Here is a 16,703-nt window from a genome sequence, read left to right as displayed (position 1 = left end):
AGAGGTTTCATGTGATATTTTCATTTGCTTTAGTGAGGGTTGTGTGATAGCATGAAAAAGGCAGATGAGCAAGAGGCTGAGATAAGATCAAGGATGTGTCAAATTATAGCAACACGGGTTAGTATAGCACTGGGGAGCAGCTTTTTGAAGCAAATGTTTCCTAGAAAATTCTGAATGAAGATAGTGAGAAAAAAACCCAAACAAAACAACTATTGGCTATTATTTACTCCTGCTCTACTAAAAGAGACCCAAGTTAGGTCTAAATAAGCTGGCCTGCTTATATGATAAATGGTTGTGCCCTGAAGATACATTAATACAGATCCCAGAAGCTGTTAGCACCTAACTTCTCTTGTACTAACCCTTCTTGCTTCACTGCTGGACTAACTGCTATGCTGACTAAATTCACGAGCTGGCTCACTGGAAGTTAGCTTTTCTGGTTAGCTTCCACATCATGTTGCTCTTGGCTCTATCATCCATTTTGCCTATTAACTGAAGCCACTCAGAGGATGATGAATTCTGGCTGATTACTCAGGTCAAAGAACCAGTGTACATTTTCAATATGATTTCTGCCAGCATATGCCTTTGTCTCTCAGTCTCACAAACATACTAAGAAAACAGGATCTAAGATGAAGTTACCTGCTCATTTTTGGTCAGTCTTGTCTTGTTATGGATGTCGGATGTAACCAGGTTGAATCCATGTTTCTCTGATAAAATTCTCAAAAGCAAAACCACAGTTCGACTCCCACACTTTCCAACTCTGTTGTAGACCACCTGGCTGGGGAAAGGAAGTACCTAAATAGAGATTGAAAAAACATGGAGTCAGTATATTGGTATTTTTGTTTCTGTGTACCTCTGAATCACACAGCATGTTTTGACTGTAAGCCAACAAATACATACAGGAGAATTTCTAGGGCTCTGCCCAGGTCAGAAGTATTCACTTTCACCAGCAAGTTAGAAGCTCTTTAGACTAGAAAGACACAGCTCAAGAGTGTGGCAAGCTGAGATTTCCCCCTCATGATCCAGTTTAAGCCAACAGTGCAGACTGGTAACTACTCCAAATACATTAAGCCTCTGCTGGTGTCTTCTAGAGAAGACGATGATGTGCTTAAACTTGCTGCTTGGTAACCTCAGCACAAATAATCACCTTTAGTTGACCGCCTACCATACAAAGAACAAAGAGGAGTGACTTTTCACTACAGTTTGGCAACTCAAAGTGAAGCTGACATAATGCAAGAAGAATGCTCAAAGAGAAAAACTTCAGCTTAAAAAGAAAAACCACCAGCAACAACCACCAGTTGTACAGAGCTAAGATTAATCAACTGTTTCGACTTCAAATATAAACATCAATCTTCCAAAGGGACTCACAGAACAAATCATGACACTGGCTAGGTATGTACTTGCAGAATAAACAATGCTTGGGACACAGGCAGCCTGGAGATCAACTGGCACAATCTGATCACCTCTGTAGAGGTAATGTTCACTAACCCTCAGAACAGCCACATCCAACCTGCCCACTGGGAATGACCTCCAGCCCATGCTCTCTTGCACCATGCTCTCCTCCACGGGAAACCACAAAAAGTGAGCAGTAATTCACTGTCTTGAAGTACACTGACACAGCCTTGGTTTGTTTCTGGATGATATTCATGGGCTATTGCTTCAATAAAAGGCATTCTGAAGTCACACAATTTCACTAGACAAAGGATTGCATATAGCAGCAGCATCTGATAATATAGGCTAAGAGGCATCTTTTTTCAAGCCTTTTAAACTGGCTAACATAGCCAGGAGTTCAATTTCATCCACAGCAGTGCATATATCACACTCACTTATGGAAAGTTCAGTTTTCTAGTAAGGGGACAGCCCAAAATGTTTCCTGACACAGGGAGTGCATCCGGGTTCCAGGTGACGTGTTCAGTGCAAAAAACAACTCACATGCCAAAGTAATGGTGTGCCTCAACCTATAGTTACTTCTGCTGTTGAGGCAATCACATTCTCCAAGCAGAAGGATTTCTAACATAAGACAAGTCATATGAGGCATATGGGCTTCTGGCACTTCTTCTGGTATTTGAAAACCTAACAGATCTTCATTAGAGAAGAAAAATTATTCCTCAGGAAACCCTTCAGATTACTTTCCAAGAGGACTGCAAACTAGAAGAAAAAATCCATAAATAAATCAAAGGAAAATCTGAATTCCCCTATATATAATGGTAACATCCTGGCACTTTGCTATTAACATTACACTTCATGACAATAAGGACATTACTATTGTTACTGGTTGCAGTGTTTAGGATACCCTTCACTGCAACATGAACATGGAAACCACCATTCTCCAAACTACCTTGGGAAGGGGTAGGTATTTGGTGAACATGGTCTTGGTTAAGCTTTCCAACTTATCCAATCACACCTGCTGATTCAGCAACTAAACACGGGCCTCCCAAGGCTCATACAGAACCCACATAACACACAAAGTCTAACTATTTTGTGATGGTTTTATAGTTTTCTATGAGATACTTAGCTCCCTTGTTCCTTATCAATCTTTTCCTCAGAAGCCTTGCTTCCTATGAAATGGAAAATCCCAGCCTCAATGATTAGAGAACTCCAGGGGTGATGAATTTAACATGTCTCTGCTACAGCTGTAGCTAACCTTTTCCAAAACAACTGCTACTGATGTCTGAAAGGTTAACATTTGAACACATTATATTATGTTGATAGTAACACCGGGAACACCATCATGGAAAGTTTTCCTTACGCAAGAACACACATGAGCCATACTCTGGATTGTCCACTTTTTGATTCATTTCTTTACACAACAAAAACCAATGATTTGCCACAGCCCTGCAGCACTATCCAAACAACCATTCTGTAACTTGTGGAATGGATGGGAGGTTCTCCTCTGCTCACATGTACACTTCTGGCATACTGTGCTGTGCAAATATGTGAAGTCTTCAGGAGAAATACTAAGTAGATGCTGACAAGTGCCAGTGAAGGAGCAAGAGCACACACAGCATGTGTTTGCCTAGCATCCTGGAAATGTGATAAATGATGAGAGTTTGTGGAAACATTTAAAAATGCTCCATTAACTGCTTGGAGCTGCACTTCACCATATAATAAGCAAAATTTTGTCTTCATTGGTACTTCATTTACATGGAATTTTGCTGCATGCAGTTCACATCCAAGTTCTAATTAAATCCCTGACTTCATTAGCCAGTAACTTTGGGTGAATTTTATTAATATAATTCTTTTAAATGAAATGAAATTAAAGCAAGCATTTATAAGGTCTCTTTTTCTATGTGAAAGCAACTTTAGCAGCCAGTGACAGTTGCCACCAACTTCTGCCAGTTCTCACCTTTCCTTTTGAAACTCGCCCTCCTATGTAGCACAATTCTGTTTTGCACACTGACAATAACCATGGCAACTCCCAATAGGAAACTGTAAGCAAATACTCACTGCAGTTATACAAAACTGAAATAAAGGGCTTTTATTTTCAGACAACTGTTTAGCTTAAAGGAGACAAATACATCAATACCTTAATTCAGTAAGCATCTGAATGCACCTAGGTAAAATCAGACAGGATTCAAGATAAATAAATGCTACAGCTCAAAGCTCACTTCAGAAGAACATAGTCGCTAACAGTAATCAAAACTTCACTGACAGCACTGCTGAATGTGACTGGCTTTAGGGATGTGCTGCCGAAGCTTTGCTCATGTTTCTTCTGTTTACGTCACCATTCCACTTACACACCTGAGTGCATCAGAGGGTGTGCCCAGTACACAAAGCCACTCAGTACACAGACTTTTTGACATAAACAAGTATTTGTTTAATGTGACCAGTTCCCTCTGGATGCTGCAAAACTGTTTTCTGCATTTTAGAAAATGTCTAAGTAATTTTCTAAAATGTCTAAATTTGATGAAGAAATATTTCCTCCTGGATCCTGAGTTTGTATCAGGCAGATCTAAAAATGCAAGAAATTGAAAACTTCTTCAGAGAGGAACTTCTTTCTCTCTTCCTCTTCCTTCCCCCTCCCCCCACCCCCCAATACTTACAATAGACTCAGACAATAGAAGAAATGGTGACAAAGAAGGCACTTGAAAAGGAGGCTCCTATTATATTAGCAGAAGCAAGATGGAAAACAGCAATTGGAGGTTTACAAAACACTAACTGGATTACACTTTATTTTACAATGAGAGTATGCATCACGTAGACTAACTGCTGAGGTGATGCTCTGGCAACGCAATATTCATGTAACAATATACACAACCTAAAATCATTACAATGACTTTATTGAGCATTGAATCAAAGGCCAGAGGTAATACAAACAATTCAAACATGTAATTCACTTTGGAGTTATACGAATTAGTACGTACAGTTATATAAAAGTAAAATCCACAGCATAATTACAACAGCTCTCTTTAAGGGTTTGGAAAGTTATATAACAATTTACTGGTCAGTTCAAACTGAGCTTTTTTTTCTTTTGTTCCACACTTAAAGATGTCAGCAACCACTGTGAATGAAATCAAGAAGAAAAAGCAAATTTAAATCGAAATGAAAGTACATTACAGATGATGACTGACAAGTAGCTCTGCCAGTTTTAGGAGGGGAGTCATTTCTCAGATAGCCTGACAAAAGGTCAGGCTTCCATCTTCAGTTGTGGCTTTGTCTCCAGGTAAACCTTTGCACCATTTAAAGAAAAAATAGGCTGGGTAATTACTTGCAGTGTCAACAGTTCAGGGATCCACCCAATGGCCTAAGGCATTCCACTTTTACTGAATCAAATCCAGTATAATTTTGCCAAAAATTTCCCAGCCCAGGTACAATTTGCCCAGACAAAGAACTCATGTCAGGGATACACGTTCCCAGATGCAATCCACTACTTCCACAACTTCTGCAAGCAAGTGACCCCTGTCCTTACTCATAAGAAGGGCCAGAAGCAGGTGCCAGCACTGACTTCCCCTTTCTGAGCAGGCACTAATCTGTGGTCATAGTGCTCCATGTTTAGCAGGTGAATGAGGCCAACTCACACAGACAAAACTGGTGCGATCATGAAAGCAATGAAACATATGCTAATGACACACATCCCTGTATATCACATCTTCCCAGTTCCAACTTTTCATTTTTTAACCCGTCCAACTGAGACTGAATTACAAGAATTTAGGAAATTGGTTACTGGGTCAATGCAATGGCCCATCTTGCTCAAGAGTGGTGGAAAACACTAGTTAGGCACTTGCCAACCTGAGTGCTGCCAGCAATCTATTTCTTTCCTCTCTCCTCCTCCAGTGCCCCAGAGATTGCAGATGGGTTGTTAGAAGGCACATCTATACCTGTTGCCTAAAGAATTTCTTACACAACGTGCTATATCAACAAATTCCAGAATTTTGTTACCCACCATGCATTTCATTTTTAGCTCATCTTTTACCAACTCCACAGAATATCCATTCTCACACTGTGAGTTTCATGAAGACAGATCAGATAATTCAGTCACCAGTTTTGAGATTTTCTTAGATTTGCTGGATGCCTCTATTTAACTGAGGTTTGTCACAAGCCTGCCATGGCCTATTAAAAGACAAACTAAAAGGCCACTAAGAGATAGCATATTTCAAACCTAACTTCAGGAATTGCTGCACAAAATCCATTCCAAGCAAATATCAACTTACTCACTATCAAAGCATTTACAATGAAAAGGTGCTAACACAAAGATATGTTGGCAGAAAACATGACTGAAAAATTAAAGTGAGAGAAAATGAAATAAAGTTATCCTCCTTCTTCCCCAGGTAAACCACACAGATTCAGTTATATCAAGATCCATCTATGCAGCCTAGTGACACTGGACAGAGACAGGCTTTGGAATTAACCAACTCTTTAGCAGACCAGACAGCATGATCTTCTCTACAGGTCACTGAAAATACACAAGAAACCACATGAAAGGTAAGGGTGAAGTTTGTTTGTTTTCAAAGTTTGAAAGCCTTCAAGCTGCAGTGGAGCACTGAAAATAGGGCAGCAGAAGAAACAGAAGATTCTCCTGTTGCATTTTCATTAAGCAACTAGTTTTAACTGAAAGAGTATGATGTCCCCACCCCCCTCCCCCCACCCCATCTGTTTGGCAGCTGACATTTTTGGAAGAGTAAGTTTAAACGTGTTCTCTAATGACTCAACATCCCTAAGTACCAAAATAAATTGAAAACATAAGCAAGGAGCACAAGCAGCAAAAGGAGACTGGTTGTAGACATAGTCAAACTCATTGAGACTAAAGAAAAGCACTACTATGAAGTGTTTGCCAAAGTTAATGGTTCCCCATGTGCCCCACAAAACAGATCTGCATAGCCAGTATCAAAACTTCCAATATTTTTTTCTGTGAAGAAGCGCTTCACCCTTACAAATTTAAAAAGAGTTTGATCCAAAGCATAGTAAAGTCTCCCTGTAAAGTCTCAGATCAGGCCCCATTACAAGATATTATGGTTATACATACAGAAAATTGAAACTATGACAACCTGGGAAAATTACTAAGAAAGGTCAAAGATCAAATTTTCAACGTTTTGGCTGCATCCTGTTGAAACATTTTAGTTTGCTCCTTTTATACCTTGCAACTGATTTAGCTTCTTACAACAGCAGCTCACAGCTGAGCAAAGCCTCTGCTTCAGCAATCTGCTGCACAAGATTCCCTGCCCAAGAGTGCAGAAGCAGGTTTATTTCAGGTATGTGAAGTTACAGCAACATTCAAATCCAGCAGATGTATAACAAAGAGTCAAACAGGCTGGTAAAGCGCACATTATCTGTTCACTCAGCAGTTCTAGGTGGTCACTAAGTCAGGCAGCCTCTGGAGGTGTGAGCAGGACTCCTGGCTCCCTCATCATTCAGCAACACTCACTGTACACAAGCAAAGGCTGTTTTGGCTCCTATCAAGGATGAAGCAGGTGAGAGGGAATCACCCTACCCAAAAGGTAATTGTTTGGGGAAGGGATACCTGCTAGATTAACCAAATCTTTTTCCTTTCTCCCTTTCTTAACCTATCATGCTTTTCAATCTTCTCTTCATTCTTGTTTTCCTCTGCAGTTTGCAACCTGTTCACTTCTTCTGGGACTAAAATTAGATATAGTGCTGTGTCTAAGACCAAAAAGAACTGAATAGTTATTCCTTGTACCTTGTGGATATCCCTTTTTAATAAATCTCATGGTGGCATTCTGAAGAATCAAACCATATGAGACTGTTGCTAGTATAGAAAGGGGTGCTGAACAAAGTCATCACTCTCTCCTTTACCCTACATGAGTGTATGAAGATTACAGCAGAAAGAAAACAGGAAGACCCTCAAAAGTTTTCTTGTGAAAAGCAATATTCTCATCTCTTACTTCTAAAGTTCCTCACATTGTGGAAGTCATCTTATTTATGTACACATGTATCTTCTAATGAGATAAAGGAGAGAAATGATATAAGGACACAGTTCACTGACTCTGGTATTCATTGTTGGAGCTAGCATGAATTCAAGTAGGTCAAGAATTTTGTTCTCACTAATTACCCAGTTTTCCACTGGAATGTTTTACATGTCGTATCAAAAACCCCTTAAGCTGCAGAATTTGTGCAGCTTTTACACTATATGTGTATGTACCTTGGAACTGTAAAATTTAAAACTGCTGGTTTTCTTCCTGAGCCCAGGGTTTTGTACACTCTGTGATGTGTTCAGAACACACTGGCACAGTTATTCTCTGTTTAAGCAGTAAATCCTATCACATCCAACCCACATGTTTATACTGGATACCTACAACATGAGAGATATTAAGTAGCTAAGCCTGGTTTTAAAACTTTTTATAATACATCACAGCACTGGTGTTCCCTTAAGTAACCTAACTACCTTAGAGTAGTTTCTATCCTTCCAATGTAATATACATGAATTCACCCCAAAGCCAATAATACTGGATTTGAATGTGGGAAGTGGTAGACTAAATAATTTATTCCTCCATCTTTCTTCAGATTAAGGGTTAACCCTTTTGTACCTATTGGGGTTGACTATCTATTGGGCTGCACTAGTACAACTCCTCATGGTTTCATCATTGCCAAGGATGTGTCATACTGTACTTCAGTTTGCCCTCCTTCCCTTTACTTTAGTAGTTTCACATTTTATTTAAGGTCTACAGCATGCTTGTCTTTTCCAGTGCACTTTGAGCAGGCACTTTTTAAGTCAACTCAGCCTGAAATAAAGGTTGTTTATAGCTGTAACTGGATTTTAATTTGTAAAACAGGCCAGTTCTGCTGGACTGTAACTCAAATGCTCATTACTACTGATGAGCTGGCTCTGAGGTGCTCTCACTCCACATGTTCAGGGGAACTCAAAGGGACTGAATTTACTTCACAGCTGCCAGTTACAGATTCAAATTTAGTTCATGACAATGTGTCACCACCTGGAGGGACCAGCACCAAAAAGTACCTACAGGAAGGACAGTGTGCTACTAGCCAATAATTCCAGCAGAGCCAGAAGAAAACCTCGTGTCACCTGAAATGACTCAAAGGCCCAGAATACCTTCCTGACTGACCACAGTGCATGTCTCAGTCACAAGTGGATCCTGTGGTGTTGGAGATGTTGGAGGCAATAATGGATGCAGCCCAGTATCAAGCGCTCCCATTTCACCCTTCTGCAGTCTGAAATGATTTATCTGTTCCTCAAGCATACCGAACCTCATTCCTGCTGATCAAGGCAGGACTCCTTTCCGTTTCAGTGGAGGGAGCCTCTCTTTTAGCTATGGTATTTGACACAGAACAAACCTACAAGCTGCAAAACTGGCAATATCAGAATTTTTCTATTTTGTGTAACAGCGGGTAGGCTGCTGTGTTTCACCTTTAACTATGCACACAGCCTGACAATTAAAGTACAGACCAAACGACTGAATACTTCCTAAGCACCTCTGAAATTAGATGGATGAAAACTACAGACTACTGGCATTCAAAAAATCTGCATCCCTGTTGTGTCTCGAACTCTGTCAAAATTGAGAGGCTGAAAAACATCGGGCTTTGTAAAGCCAATTTACTACTGTTTAAACTTTTGCAGGATGTCAGCATGCACAGTATGTCTCATGGATTTATCTTCTTATGAGAGGCAATCTGGCTTTAATTTCCCAAGTCCCTTTGTACTGTTCATTTACTACCAGTTAGTTTCCCCATATCAACACCTTTCTGATACGCTATAAACTGAAGTAGTATTAAAAACAGAAGTAATCATTCTCTCTATATTAGTAAACAACAAATAATTTCTTGTTCTCAAGATTCTTGATCAATAAATTCACATGAACAAAACAAAAATTAGTACTCCATTACTATTCAAACATTTTCACGATGTGATTCACAAAGTAATAGTACAGATTCAATTCTAGTGTATTATACTGTTATATCATTCACCACCTGTAGCTTCAGCAGGATTCCAATCAATTGCAAATAACACACAATGGGGAAATCTTCTGGAAAATCAGATTTTTCTTCCCTTGAGATACTGCCATTTATAAGGAAGGACAACAAAACTTAAGAAGGACATAAAATAATTATTCCAAATATTTCCCAATTATTTTACACTGCCTTTAATAAACTGAGGAAAGCGGAGAAATATTTTATGGTTTTTAATATCACTGTATTTTATTCACTGTACTACACTCAATCTCAGTTATACAGTAAAACATAGTTCTTCAAACTATAAAGGGGATCTTTGTACTTAAGGCACTTACTGCATTTTGATTTTTATCAGCCAGGTATTGTGTCTAGTAACCACTGGAAGTTACTCTATTTTAGCATTTCTAAATTCTGATGATTTTTGCTAGATGAAAACTTTCACACTGCACAATATCTCATAATTCATTTTACAAACAGAACAATGCTTTTTCATCACTGAAATCTCCTCCCACCCTGCCCAGATGGATTATTTCAAAGATTATCCACCATTTGGTTTAGAACAGCTAAACACAGAATATCAACTCTATTGCAAACACACGCTACTATTCATGATCTTAAATTCCCTATTAAGCATGCACCTAAAGGGAAACAAATCTTGCTTGGTTTTTGTTCCAGTGCCTCACCACCCTCACAGTAAAGAACTTCTTCCTTATATCGAGCCTGAACTTACCCTGTTTAAGTTCAAACCCATTCCCCCTTGGCCTACTGCCACAGTTCCTGATGAAGAGTCCTTCTCCAGCATCCCTGCAGGCCCCCTTCAGATACTGGAAGGCTGCTATGAGGTCTCCACGCAGCCTTCTCTTCTCCAGGTTGAATAAACCCAGCTTTCTCAGCCTGTCTTCATACCGGAAAATATTATATCGCGTCTATGCATTTTATTTCTTTTCATTTTGAACCCATCCATTTCCGTACTCATTTAAAGCTTTGAAGCACTGTCACACACATGCTAAGCATGGAGTTTTGCTGACATCCTAACAGATACTAAAAGACATTGGGTCCATCACAGACATCCCATGGGACAACCATCAAGAAAAGGAAAATAGACCACTTGAATCTAATTCATCTGCCATCTATGTGCACAGCTCCTTTACACATATAGAGGGACATATCCTGATGCTCTTGCCAAGTTCTCAGGGGAAAAGCTTTCAATCAATAACAACAATAGGTTTGATAAAGATCGCATAAATTGTCCTCAGATGTCAGCTTCACCACATTGGATGTCGGAAAAAAAACTTAAAGAAGTTTGCTAAGGAAACAGCTAAGCCAAATATGGGAACAAAATACACCTATTTCAGAAATGCTCTGACATGAAATATATCAACTGAACACCACCAGTCTCTAATAAATATCAATCTCACAGTTTTTTTAAAAACAGGCCAGCATCATCTATAGTCATTGCTTAGTCTGTAAGAGGCTAAGAGAGGCTAAACAAATGATCATTTTGCAAAAACCTTCAAATCAGAATTTTCAGAGACTGAGAAAAAACCTAGAGAGAAAGAGGTTTGAACTAGGAAATTCAAGTGTTTTAACTTGAAGAATTATTTTTTACTGACAGAGCAGTGAATATAGTTTAGCCAAATGTAACTTCCTTTTTATCTGTCAGACGCTAAACACCACCAAGACCAGGGGTGTGCTAGGGTTGTTGGAAATTGCAGCTACCTGGAAAGAAGCACACACAGAGATCTGTCTTAGAACTCGTGAAAACCTAGGATGAGTCAATCTCTGGCCAAGCCTCTGGTGTCTAAGGACCAAAGAAGAGTGGCCTATGCCAGACACATACCTTCATACTACAGGCACAGGAACCTTCGTACCAGTGGCAAGGGTAATCACTGTTAGTCTGTAACAGTCAAGTAAACGTTTAGTGAGGGAAGGCTTGAACAGCTGGCTCAACTCACCTTAAAGGGAGAAGCAGAACCACACCAGCAATGTTCATGTACAGCATTGAGCAAACCTTTCCTTCTCTGCTTGCACTGAGAAAATTGTTGCTGCCACATTTATTTGAAAAAAACATCCCAATACCCTGACCTCCTGAAACATGATGATGCTATTCCTTATTCAGAGAACAAGAGCTATTTTCACTTCTTCCACTGGGAAAAAACCCACATAGTATTTAAAGAAAACAAAGTTTTGGCACCTAGCCATGACAAAAAGCCAAGACTAATACGATTTCCAACAAAACACTGGAATGCACTCTGCAAAACAGTGCAGTGCAGTGCATATCAACTGTTGGTGGCCTTCCACCACAGCTAACTACATACTATTAGTGTTAGCTAGCAGTCATCCCAACCCTGGGCAATGGCTTGTCGTTCACTACCTCAGTTTCTAGCTTTGAAGCATTTTTAAGCAGACACACAAAACTGGAATCCTTCTAACGCTGTAACTTACTTTCTAAACCTCCCAAATCCCCCTCTCATGTTTTCATTTAATTCAGGGCATGCTGCAATTCCCTCTGATGAATACAGCAGGCATTAGGGAAATGCTGGAGAGCTTCATTTAATAGCTCCACATGAGACTGACCACAGTTGAATACAGCAGGGCAAAGATATGCCTGCCATGGTAAGTAACTGCCAGGATTAAAAGAAACAAATGAGGGGCTTTTTCATCCATGTATTGTGTGTGCTGCTAAAGAAAGGTGCATCACACCATCTGTGCTTTTTGAGGATCACAACTGAAAATACTATTTGTAATGAAATATTCCAAATGTTGGATTCAGGATTAATTTCTTCTGCCACTTCTTTATGTGTCAAATTAAACCATTCATTGACCTTAACCATCTATTAGTTTAAATGTGGACAGTTATCTAGGCATGTGAATAGAGGTTGTCTTAATGATAATGACAATTAAAGTGAATTTAGTTCAGGTAGAGTTCACAGTTCAGAACTGAAGCTGTAGGAGGGTAAATAATTGCACTTAACCAATAATGCAATGCATGAGGTTCACAAAGCAAGAGCATCTTCATGCAAAACATGACCTTAAGCAAATACCAGCAATTAGCAGCCCTCTTTCCAATCCCCACCTACATTTTGATTACAAGAATGGAAAACAAAACAAAAAATCCCCACCCAAGAACAAAGCAGACTTACACAAGTTGTCCAAAAGGTGTTCAAAATGTACGCATCCATCTTTTAACAGTTTGTAAACACATGCAAGTACTTAAAGAAGAACAGTTTTAACTTGCAAAAGGCTACAGCCTGTTATTCCACTGAGCTGCTCACCAAGCTTTCAGAGGTGATTACAGAGGAAGCCCAAAAACTTTACTGACTTTTTGTAGTTAATCAAAGAGTACCTACACAATCAATGAATTGCGCAGGTATTTAATTATCTAGCCTTTCTACAGACAGCTGAGCTGCAGCTGGATGAAACTGAGTGGATACAGCCAGAAATTACACGTTTAGATAGGCAAAAGAACTTTTCATAATATAAACACGAAAGCATCTGGGTAGAATAAATCTGTCCCGCTGCTGCCCATTGGCATAGAGTTCCCATGCCCAGCACCATTAACTGGTAACAAAATTCCTGAAGAGAAAGGACCAGAATCTGAATAAAGTTTCTAAGGTTAAAAATTCTTATCCAGATTACAGCCTTTTCCTTACTGGCACAACTAGGCACTTCTGAATGCTAAAGGCAGCATGAAAATTAAGAGGTCTGGAGTAACCATTGCTTTATTCTTCTGAGCCGATTGCTCACTGTGGAGATCTGACAAACATAATGCTTTACTCCATGCAAGCTGCTGTACTTCTGGGAAAGAGAAGCAGATGGTACACAAATAATAAAAAATAAATAAATAAATAAATCTTGCAAGAACATAAGAGGATATTAAATAAAATTTAAGTGTGAAACGTATGTTTAGCCTTAGATTCCCTCCCGTCCCATCTCACTTAGTAATTCTGAACTTCCTTTTGTTGCTTCTGTCTATATCCATTTGGTTTTGTAACTGTGCATGCAGAAAATGCAATTTGTGTTAAGAGGAAGAAAATCAGATGTACATCATACCTCTCAACTGACTGAACTTCAGGAGTATAACAGATTTCCACATATCAGCTGAAAGCTACAAATCTCATATGCACACAGACTTTGCAGCAACAACGTGAAGAAATACAGATTATTGTAGCTTGCTTTCACTGATAACTAAGCTAAGTCAAATCACTTTCCATATTACCTTCCTTCCACTGACCGAAAGTCAACTGTTTCACCACACAGATGCACACACATGGTTGAGCCTTTAAACTCAAGGCCTGGTGGCTCAGGTTGTGATTTCACAGTGAGTTTGAAGAGAGGTGAGGGCTACCACCAGAGAGAGTGGCTCTTCACCTCCACCCCATCTCTACCTACTCACTCTCACCTGCTGCGCTAGCATTCACAGTGGGCCACATCACCAAAATAATCTGTCTGAAACTAAACTAGGAGACAGACACATTTTCAGGTTTCATGCTCTAGCTCACCCACATAAGCTCAGCAGGACTCTTGCACTGCTGAGGAAAAAAAAAAAGACCCTTTCATCAGTAGGCTCCACTTTTAGGCTAGAAATGACCATGGAATCCCACCTTTCACGGGGAGCTCATAAAACATGTAAAATTTCTACTTAAATACCAGTAGGGCTTACAAAAGGATTCAGGAATCTATGTTCAGTTAAACCAATACTACTTGAAAAAGTTCATATTAAAGAAAGCCATAGAATCTATTATGTAAATTAGCCTATGGCTAATTATTATTATATGCATAACTGCAGTATCTCTGCTTTCTTTCTGCTTTGCTGTCTTACAAGTAACAGTGAGAATTCTGCGTAACTTCAAGAGGAAACTTGTGAAAGTGTTGCAACTGCACAGCATAAAAACCTTCAAAAGACTTCAAAACCACAGTTAGTTCTACCCAAATACCTCAGTAAGACACTACACTAAACCTACAGAAATAAAGTGAGTCTGGATAAATTAGAACATAGCATGAGAACAGTTGTCATCCTGTTTTTTAAACAGCTACTATGCAAAAGGAGTTATAATAGACTTCTTGTCTGGAAAGACAGGTACAAGACAGTGTAAGATCATGTTCTAGAGAATAAAACAACACAAGACACAAGAAAACAAGCCAAGAGACCCTAAATGCCTGCTTCTACTTTTTTTTCTTGTAGAAGCCATCACAATGCTGGTCCACCTGTCATGAGGTGCCACAATAACGGTGATGGAAAAGTCAATGCTGCAGTCATAGGCGATGAGAACAGTGTACCCTACCCCTATAAAAGTAATCATTACCCACGTTCATTAAATACTGCTTTCTTTGAAATTACTGTACAGAGCAGCAGAGTCCATTTCTAGTAACTTCTGCCAGGAAAAAGGCCATCTTCACTTGCCTTATTAACTCCAACCGCTATGTCTTGTTTGTGCATTAATGTGCTGACAGACAAAACATCACTAAAATCCTGCCTCTCCTTGACTCAGTGACAAAAATGCCATTAGTTTAATCACACAGAGATTTAACCCAAGTTACTTACAAATGCCTGAAAACATTGGGGGGAAAAGAGTTAGAAGGGCCAAGTAGTATTGACTAGTGTAAACTCACAGTTGCTTTGCACACAAGTAAACATATAATTAGTTAAAAAAACAAACCCAAAGAAAAGCAAGAAAAAAGCAAGTAACAGTAAAAAAGTAAAATAACAGCAGCTCACCTTTTGGGGGAGTGGTCCGTGGTCATCCAAGTAAGTGGAATTTCCTACAAAAAGCAGAAGAATTGAGATAAACAAAAGCCATCAAATGCAACTTCAAAACTTGCCAATTCATGGAGCCAGTGTATCCCTATCTCACTGGTTCTCTGGTGTTGACTAATTCAAGGAAAATAAATACCCTCTGCTTTACTTTCTGATTAACAAGAGAAAACCAAAACTAATTCATTTTGGCCACATTTGTGCTAATAGATTAGATGCACATTGTTATTTTAGAAAAAAAATAAATGTGCCAAGGCAACTTTAATTAAATAACATGGCATTCAATTATTTGCATGACAAAAACTATCACCTGCATCCTTGTATATATTAAGCAAGTGAGCATAGTGAACTTCAAAGAGATTTCTTAAATAATGAAGCTTCAAAGGCCTTAATCAGATTTTGGTCTGATGGAGTTCACAAGCATTCACCTATCTCCTAACACGTATTTTTCCCAACCTCCAAGTTAGTTCTTTGCTCCCAAACAGCCCTGATCAAATGAGAGAGGTATTCTGCTGTAGTTACACCTGCCCTTTCCAGCATCTCTTTTAATTCTGATGAAAAGCTTCAGGAAAAAAATTAAAAAAGCTCCTAAAATTTTTATGTGATCCATTCTTAGTTGGCTACAATAGAAAAGGCAACAATTTCTTTTTACCCATTACTAACAAACATACACTGACATATACAATACACCCTCCCACACACACCCATAGGCTAACTTCCGTGCAACTGTTCTTCTTGAATCCTTCTTAATCGTGAGCTTTCCCAACAGAAAGAAGCAGAAGATGATACCTTGCAGCCAGTCTGAAAGTTCCCCTCAGGCCGCACATGCCTCTCCTTCCAGTCATTCTCCTACCAAAAGCAACAAAAATACCCCTGCTCTAACCTTACATCAGTACAGAGCATAAGAACCATTTGTACAAGTGCCTGCTAGATATCCAAAACTCACATGGAGGAGGACTGCAAAAATCACATCCCACTTCTGAGCGTCTCCGCCCCTGGGGTTTTTAATGGGCAGTAGATATTGCCTCCGGGGCAACACAGGCTAGTGGGAGTAAGACATAATTTCACCCCAAACAGCTTTTCGATTGTCAATCTGGCTAATGGACACTGAGTCACCTTGGTTTTCGGAGTGCCAGAATTAAAAAGAGATTTCTGGATCCAGAAGGCAGGAAGGGGAAGTCTGTATGTGTGAATGTGATGAATTTCCATGTAAAATAAAAAGGTAAGCCCCAATACCCCAAACTTGTTCTTCTGCAGATGTATGTACCTTGATCTTGGAAGAGTTTGCACAACTACAAAAGCCTCAACATGTCTTGAGATGACCTTTTGATGGTCATCTCAGAACATGAATCATCTTCTGAAGCTTACCAGAAACTCTTATTTCTATACAGCTGACATAAATACCCATCCTTTGAACAACCCTGTTGATTATTTTAATGCCATAGATAATATGGCTGATTCCCTACATCCAGGGATAATCTCTATTATCCATTCCTCTGATCCAATTCTAATTGCCAAGAAAGTGATTCAGTTCCCAGACTGCTAACAGAATTATGTATGGCTTTCCAATAAGGTAGCTTCTCCATGC

The 16,703-nt window shown here is 39.4% G+C and overlaps 1 protein-coding gene across 1 annotated transcript in view; it reads right to left on the bottom strand.

Moving 5' to 3' along the window:
* Positions 1-16,703, bottom strand: part of UST (uronyl 2-sulfotransferase) — a 169,740-nt gene that overhangs the window by 87,281 nt on the left and 65,756 nt on the right. Inside the window, exons 2-3 of the mRNA XM_062641961.1 lie at positions 15,080-15,123; positions 637-792 (exon numbers count right to left, since the gene is read on the bottom strand). Coding sequence (XP_062497945.1) covers positions 637-792; positions 15,080-15,123 — 200 coding nt within the window. The remainder of the gene's footprint in view (positions 1-636; positions 793-15,079; positions 15,124-16,703) is intronic.

Source organism: Pezoporus occidentalis, unplaced genomic scaffold (assembly GCF_034315485.1).
Source record: "Pezoporus occidentalis ecotype Australia unplaced genomic scaffold, CSIRO_AGI_Poc_V1 ctg7, whole genome shotgun sequence".
In the NCBI taxonomy this organism is placed as follows: domain Eukaryota; kingdom Metazoa; phylum Chordata; class Aves; order Psittaciformes; family Psittacidae; genus Pezoporus; species Pezoporus occidentalis.
Note: the sequence above shows the minus strand (reverse complement) of the source record. Positions and strands in the feature narration are given on the sequence as shown.